The sequence below is a fragment of the Sodiomyces alkalinus genome (assembly GCF_003711515.1).
Source record: "Sodiomyces alkalinus F11 unplaced genomic scaffold SODALscaffold_1, whole genome shotgun sequence".
In the NCBI taxonomy this organism is placed as follows: Eukaryota; Fungi; Ascomycota; class Sordariomycetes; order Glomerellales; family Plectosphaerellaceae; genus Sodiomyces; species Sodiomyces alkalinus.
Window position 1 is genome coordinate 3663507 of NW_021167079.1, and position 8189 is coordinate 3671695.

General features: G+C 41.9%; 1 protein-coding gene across 1 annotated transcript; it reads right to left on the reverse strand.

The window, feature by feature from the left end:
• Positions 1-6182: 6182 nt before the first annotated feature.
• On the reverse strand, positions 6183-8189 carry SODALDRAFT_288170 (hypothetical protein). The gene is made up of 2 exons (XM_028608590.1): positions 7754-8189; positions 6183-7633 (listed from the first exon to the last, which is right to left on the reverse strand). Exons 1-2 carry the CDS (start codon positions 7823-7825, stop codon positions 6638-6640), a joined length of 1068 nt encoding a protein of 355 aa, XP_028470521.1. The 5' UTR covers positions 7826-8189; the 3' UTR covers positions 6183-6637.

Genomic DNA, 8189 nt, shown 5'->3' on the forward strand with positions numbered 1-8189 from the left:
CCGTAGGGCTCGCCGTGTTATAATCGCCTCTAATAATCTTATATAGCGAAGGATATCTTAAGGTCCGTTCTATCTTAATATCGGCCTACCGACTACGTAAAGATATTAAGGCCGATAGGTAGTAAGAGAAAAGTATTATAAAAGAAGTAATAAATGCGGTGGTTAGCCGTAGGTAAACGGATTTAAGGCCTACGGTGTTCCTTAATAAGATTCCGTGCTAGGGAATAGATACTAAAGGTAAGGCGGAGTTTATAACTCTCTCCGATAAGGCGCGGTAGCGTGCTAAAATTAGCCGCTTTATCCCTATAATTTACTATATCGACGGTAACTATTTTATTAGCCTAATTATCGATTAGGAGACTTATATTATATATAGGTATAATAGTATATAGTCTAATAATAAAGGAGAATAACGCCTCCTCGAAGTCGCCCGCTTTATAATACTATAGATAATTTCTATCGGAGCTTTTAAGGAAGCCGTTCATAGTATAGCTAGGAAGTTCTATATTATCCCTAGCCCTCTATAGGTAAACGGTTACTTATATAGTCCTTTTATTATAGAATAGATTAAAGCTTTAGTCTAAAAGGGATACTTATTCCCTTAAAGCTCTAAGATTTATACATTTATTTAAGGCCGCTATTACAGGAATAATATAAGGGAATATATTCGGTATATTAAAAAAGGCTAGGTGATTTATATTAGTGAACTTTTCGGCTTTAATTATTATATAGAACTAGCTCTTAAGCCCGCGACGCCGCCTCCTAAGACCCCTAAGATAATTAGATTCTAGCCTATTAATAAGACTAAGACGTGGATACCAGTTAACCCGCCTAAGGGTCCTAAGACTCTTAAGACGCCTAAACTTAAGGAAGAGTCTATTAACCTTATTAGTTCCCTTAATCCCGAGATTATAGACTTTACTAACACGTTAGGCCAGAGTTTCTAGGACCCCTTAGTGTTATCCGATAGTAGTAGTAACGTTAACGATATAGGTCTTAGTAGTCTTAAGCTCTAGACGCCTAAGGGTAAGAAAGCCGTGAAGTAGACGCCGCCGGCTATTAAGAAAACGCTGCCCCCGAAGATACCGAAGATACCTAAGACTCTAAAGACTCTAAAGGCGCCTAAGCCCTCTACCGCTTTAAAGAAGAGGAGTTACGATATCTAAGATAAATAGGAAAAGGAGGCGAAGTACTAGGCTAAGGGCACTAAGATATCTTATTACCTGCTTTACTATAGACTCGTAGATATACGGCCTTTAGCTAAGCGCGTTAGTCCTATCAGGCTAAGCCTATACACTAAGGAAGAATAAGTTAAGTCCTTTAATAACCTTTACCGAGTAGGCCTCCGAGATATAATAGCTCATAGCGCGCTATATCTACCGCTACCTTAGATAGTACCATAGGAAGGATAGCTTCGTTATAACACGGGAATTAAATAGGAGGTAGATAAAGCTACCGCTAATTAAAAGGCTAGGAAGGCTAATAAGCCTAACTATATAGTAGGAGGAAGAACTTAACGAAAGCGTAAGTAAGAGTATATATAAAGGATTAGATAAGCGACGTCTTAAGGATATAGTTAGTAAGGATAGTAAGGGAACGATAATTACGGAGGAACTAGAGCTAAGAGGATCCCTAACTTAGTATACGTAGAGGCCGGGGTAATTAAAGGAATAAGAGTAAACGATAGCTTTTTACTTAGTTTATTTGCTTATATCTGCTTATTTTCGGGAGTTATCTACGCTATAAGGGCGTAATCGAGATAATTAGCGCCGTATTATAACCGCGCAGATACGGCGTTAACGTGGTTTCGGCAGACGGTTATATAACCCCCTTTTTAAGGCTACGGGATCCACCTTCTATATATATATTAAGGATAGGCTCCGGATATCCCTATTAAGAGACTATAATTCAATTATTATCCTCTTTTATAATTACTTATTCTACGTTTAAGGTATCTTTCCACTTTAACTTACGTTACCCTAATCAGAATAGTGACTACCGATCTACTTCTTCGCTAAAGGTTATAGCGGTGTTAGGTATATGTTGGTTATATATCGTGGTTTTACTAGACTAACCTCTTTATCTAATCTTTGTCTTAACGATCTGGTGTCACTACGTCTTTATCCAGTTATAGTAGCCGCCGTGGCTTCCGCGCGCTCGATTATATACTAGCCGTGGATATCTAGTCGCTTATAGATAGACCGGTTATCGGCAAAGCTAATAATAGTATCGTTTATAGTATCCTAGCGGTAGCCTTATAGACGTACCTAGTATTCCGAGATAATATTAGTAACGAACTTCTTATAGTATACAATATTATAGAGGTATAGTAGCCTTTTCGTGCCCGATAAGGATTATACTCGTAGCTTAACGTCTCTATATCCGAGGATAAAAGCCTTATAAATACCTACCTAAAGTAATAATAGCTTACTAATACACGGTCTAATAGCCGTAAAATAGCCTTAATTATTAAAAATATAGATTAACGATCTTAAGTCTAGGATCGCGTAGTATAGCAGTGCTTTGGCTTAGTTACTAGATAAGGATACTCCTTATTCTTATAATCTTAATAGTATTATCGTATAAGAGCGCGCTACCCCCCCTTCTTAGGAGGGGTAGACGCCTAGCCGTATACTCGCAGTAACGGAAAGGTCTTTTAAAACTATACTTACGGGTAGCCTAATAACCCCCCGATTTTATAGTTATAGTATAGTAGTTATGATAGGCGTAGTACTATGAAGTTAATCTTCCTAGACTTCCTCTATCTTATTAGCGGTAATAGCCCCTAAGGCTTCCCGTCTTTTCTATATCGCGGTATCTACGCGGCTTTTAAAACTATAATTACGTATCTTCTTTTCTATAACCTTCGTAATATCTTCACGGCCACGCTAGGTATAAGGGCGTATATCCGGCCTTATATACAAATAGGCGGCGGTAGTATAAGTATTCATATATATCTTATAAGGCCTCCTTATTACGGGAGGGATAGCCTTTATAGATATATTACTACGAGGACGCTCCTTATTATCTTTATTATTAGTAGTATCCTTAGTATCAGAGAGGTTCCTAAGGGTATTAAAGGTGCCTCTCCTAACTCTAGGCTTTATAGCAGTGGATTCCAGGCTCTTTATATTACTAAGAACCGCCCGCAAAGCCTTTACGAAATCGTTAATCGTTAGCTCGGTTTTCGTACTCTTATTATAGTTATTTACTAGGTAGTTATTACTCTATTCCTAGGCGATAGGTCTAATAGCTTTTAAGGCGTCTTCCGCCTAATAGTCCGCGCTTAATAGCTCTAAAACGCCTATATATTTATAGTGTATTATCGTCATTTTCTAGCTTATAACCTAGCCGTCTATATCCTTAGGTATAGCCTGTATAGGCGTAGTATATTATCGGTATAGGACTAGGGCTTCCTTATAAAGGTCTATAGGTATTAGTCTAGTATATACATAGAGGCGGGTAATCTAGGCCTATAGCTTATTTACGGTATTATCCTATAGCTAGGCGAGGAGGTTATATAACGTGGTGTAAATAGTCCTTTTAATATAGGAGTATACCTCGTTAAACTCCTTCTACTATGCGTTATAGTTTACCTTTTCCTCGCGGTATACACGGTAATCTTATAGGTAGCGCGTACGCCCCTTTTTAGAGAGGTTATCGATAAACGTAGGCGTCCTTATCGGTAGTTCTTTTGTTACGGATATAGCCTTCTATTAGGCGGCTATCTTCTTCTTACCGGCGGCTATAGTCACCGTAGTACCGGCTATAGTAGCCGTAGTAACGGCGTCTGTAGCGTCTATAGCCTTATCGCCCTTTAGTGTGGTAGAAGACGGAGTAGCCGTGATAGTGGAAGACGGGGTAGCCGTGGCCTCCTCCGTATCGGGGTCCACGGCGAGGGCTTTATATTTACGGATATTAGGCGGCGTAGGTATAAGGAGGAGATAAGCGTTAGCCTCCTTATCGCTTAGCTTTAGATTAAGGTAGTTATCCTAGTAAGAGACAGATTTACCGCGTATAGAGCGCTCCTATACTACCTAATCCCTTTAGTTAACGAGGGTAGTAACGGCCGCCTTCTATTCGGCGTTAGATACGTTAAAAGATATCTTTACTAGTTTATTATTTATCGGTTAGTTAATAGGTAGGTTAATTAATCTCTTAATTACCTTAATTAGGTCGATAATAGTTAATTTAGAGTACTTATATAGACGTAGTTACTTTTTATAGTAGAATAGGGGTAGCCTTATTAATATCTATCGTTTAGGCGTTATAAACCGGGCTTATAACTATCGCACGTTAAATAGGCACTTAGATAATTAACTTAGTAGAGTAGAAATCTCGTGTGTGTGTATTATATTAACTTATATCTAGGAGAGTCTCTTATACCCTTAATTTAGGTAGTAAAGACTCTGTTATAGATACTATATTATTTAGATCCTATCCGGTCGTTTCTGGTATCCGCCCCTATTATATTCTAATACCCGAGGTCCCCGATATCCGAAGCCCTTAGTTATAGCGTGGATCCCACCTAGATCCCCTATAGACTACGTCGTGGTCCGTGTGCCTATACGACAGGTCGGGGCCAATCGAACCTAAATTCAGTGGGAGTCAACCCAATCCTACCTAGATCCTAGTTAGGAATAGATAAAGCTATCCGTAGGTTATAGGAAGAGCTAGAACAGCGTACGTAATTGTATTATAGGAATAAGCTTAATTAACGATTATAACTAATAAGGGCAAAAAGACGATCCGAACGATATGAGCTACTTAAACGGATTAAACGGATTAAACGGAAGGATCGCGACCGTGGGCGGCTAGCGCCGGCTTCTAATAATAGTACCCTAGTCGGAATAAATAAGTGCCCTAGCCGGAATAAGTGTCGCTATCTTTATTATACCTTATTTACTATACTCAAGGTTACCCCTTTCTTAACCCTGGAATCCCTAGGTCCCATAGTACTGGCTGGCCAGATATATGCCTAGTTAGGGTATATTATTTTACGAGGGCGTTTTCTCTTATCGGTTATTTTTATAATAGACAACTTAAAAGCTTTTAGTTTAAACCAAAGCCTCTAATTAGTTAGTAAACCGGAGAAGACCCACCTTAACTAAGGCGGTATATTTTACAGGCATAGCCTATGCCTAACTAAGGGCTTCGGGCCTTAGGGACCTCGGGTATTAGGATATAATAAGGGTAGATACCGGGAAAGACTAGATAGAATCCAAATAACATAGTACCTATGACGGAGTCTTTACTACCTGAATTAAGGATATAAGAGACTTATATAGATATAACTTAATATAATATACATATACGAGATTTCTACTCTATTAAGTTTACTATTATAAGTGCTATTTTAATATACGATATATATAACCTACTCCGTCTATATTATAAGCTACCTTACTAAAAGGGATATACTGCTAAGCCCGGACGTTTTAATATTTAGCCCGGAAAAGTGGGGCTATGCTAATATAGGTTCTCGTACCTATAAATAGCCTAATTCATAGTACTAAAACGGGGTCTTGGCGGACTAAGGTATATACTATTATATTCGTTAATTAAACTACCTTATATAATACAGTTAATCTTCGTTAATTACCTTAGCTAAAGCCTACTAATATAGTAATAACCTAAATAGCCAGTATATCTATTTTATCTAACTCGTTTATAGCTATCTATAATGCCTCTTCCTTAATCTACCTTAATCTGCCTTAATCATGCATTAATATCACCCTTAAAATCAGTCTCCATTATAATATTTAGATACTCTCGACTAGGATACTAATATTAGTTATAGTGGTAATCTTATAGTTTAATTAACGAATATAACGGTATATACCTTGGCCTGCTAAGACCCCGTTTTAGTACTATGAATTAGGCTCTTTGCAGGTTAGAGAACCTGTGTTAAGCATGGCCCCACTTTTCCGGGCTGAATATCAAAACGTCCGGGCTTGGCAGTGTTTCCCTACTAAAAACACGAACAAAATTTGCGTGATAAAAGTCGATGACATAATGAGAGCGTTGATTGGATATGGGACCAAGAATTATTTCGTGCAGCGCGACCGAGACGCGAGACTGTCGCGTCTTCCAAGACCAACGCGTGATAGCGCGTAAATGACCTTGCCAAGTTCCGGTTTTGGGGGTGTCAGAAAAACCACCCAAGCCGTGATGCGTTAGTACACGTAGTGTAGAAATGTATATCGGGTATCCGTACTCTGCACACCCGCCTTTAGTACAAATACTACAGGTAGTCATAGATTCATGCTACATTCCTACACCGATGAACTATATTATGTAGCTTCTCAGCAGTTCAGTCAAAATCAAAGACTGTGCAGCCATTGCCCCTCAGATTGCTCAATCGCCCCCAACCCGTTACATCGTCAGGATTTGGAAACGTCTGCGTAACATCCATTATCCACTGGCAAATGACCGTGCAGCATTCTCCACGACATAACGAATAAAATATCGCCGTGCTCAAACACCTCCTTTCCTAGCTTGAACCGTAAGTTTCTAATCGTCTAGACTCGCCGTGAAGTAGCTCGCCTGCCACGTGCAGTATAACACTGCCTGCCACGAGCCATGGTAGAATTATCACCGCTGCCGATGAGCTGGAGTCCGGAACTTGCGTCTGAAGTCAGGGTAAAGGGCTCTCGAATGAGAGTCGCCTCCTGGCTAGACCGCGGGGAGTTCTACTTGTCGAAAGCATCAATGGCGTCTTCCAGGATTTTTGGGCCGGGCTGGGGGTTATGTTGACAAAATCGGAGAAGTCGAAGCCCTGTCCAGGAGTGTTGGGGAAAGGATTGCTACCGCCAGGTGTCGTCATATGCGAAGAGGGAAGTGCCATGTCGCGACCGACCTTGGATGGCGGCGTAGAAGGTGGCTCCATTCTGGTCCTTGTAGACGGCATTGCGGGCGATGGTGAAGTCGCAAGGTAGAGCAACAGGTCGGCTCCCTCCTCTCCAGTTTTAGCGCCATTGGCGTTGGAGGATATCCTGTCTTTGCCGTGAGGCCCGGGCAGACCGCGATTGCGCATAGGAGGAGTCGTAGGCGGAGAGGATCGAACGTTGGCCGACCGAAAAGAATGAATGGGGAGGTCGTCCTCGTCATCAGAGGGGCCTAGGGTAGAAGATGCGAGGTCGTGTGGGAAGAATCGGGTGGATTGATACAAAGAGACGTCTGGGCCCGTCGAGGTTGTGAAGTGCTGTTGCCGCCTAGGCTTGATGGGCGACGACTGAGTAAAATGATGATGGTTTCCCCTGAGCGAAGAAAGAGTCTCAAGAGACTTGTATGCGGTTGGAGACGAACGTAAGCGTTTGCTGGGGCTGGAAAAGGCCTGCTGGTCGAAGGAGGCTAGGTACGTCCTTTTACGCTGGCCAGGAGTGCCGCCGCTCGATCCAATGGCATCGGAAAACAGCGGAGCTTTCAAAGGCGAGCTCATCAATACCTTTGTTGGATATGGGAGGTCGGATGTGTTGGAGGAGGAATCTGACAGTACATCCCCTTCAGACAACTTCTTCCGCCGCATCTCCTCTTCCAGTTTGGGCTCGATGGTATCAAAGGCGAGATCTTCCCAGCCATGTTTCGTCTTGAACTGAGCAAGGGCGAGCCGGTTTTGGAGTTTTCGTGCAATCTTCCATAGAAGAACGAGAGTCAATCACTTGTTCAAAGTCCTACGTTCTTTTCTTTTTCTTTTTCGGGAAAGGGGGGAGCGCAGGGTGGTGCTGATAAGAAGGGGGTTGCCTTGACTGACCTTGCTTACTTCTGCCCTTTTCAGCACTCTATCCACCACGACTTCTGGCCGATGTTGCCAGGGCGACGACATGACGTATTTGGTTGGAAAATATAAACCTGTCTCCAGTATCGGAACACTTTGAGGACTTGAGAAATAATCCTCGATCGATACGTGAGTTAAAGGCTTTGTTTTGAAGACAAAGATGTGTCGAACGAGTTCGGCGGTTACTGTGGTAAGCCTAGAGAGGGGGCCCGGGTGTTGTTCAGCAGGAATGACCAGTCGAGGGCGACAGGAGCACCTATAGCCTGCTGCTCATTCGAGCTCCGGGTTGAGTGGGCACAGACTTCAGGGTAAAGATAACAACGAGCGCTGCGAATGTGCCGTCCAAGTAAGTCTCGAGTTTGGGTACAAAGATGGATTGATCCAGGCCAGGTTGATGTTGAAGGGATGAAGG

Excerpts from the sequence above, each read along its gene's own strand:
- SODALDRAFT_288170 (XM_028608590.1), bottom strand. The coding sequence starts at position 7,825 with ATGTCGTCGCCCTGGCAACATCGGCCAGAAGTCGTGGTGGATAGAGTG. Across the intron at positions 7,634-7,753 it reads AAAGGGCAGAAGTAAGCAAG|ATTGCACGAAAACTCCAAAA; the intron begins GTCAGTCAAGGC and ends CTTCTATGGAAG.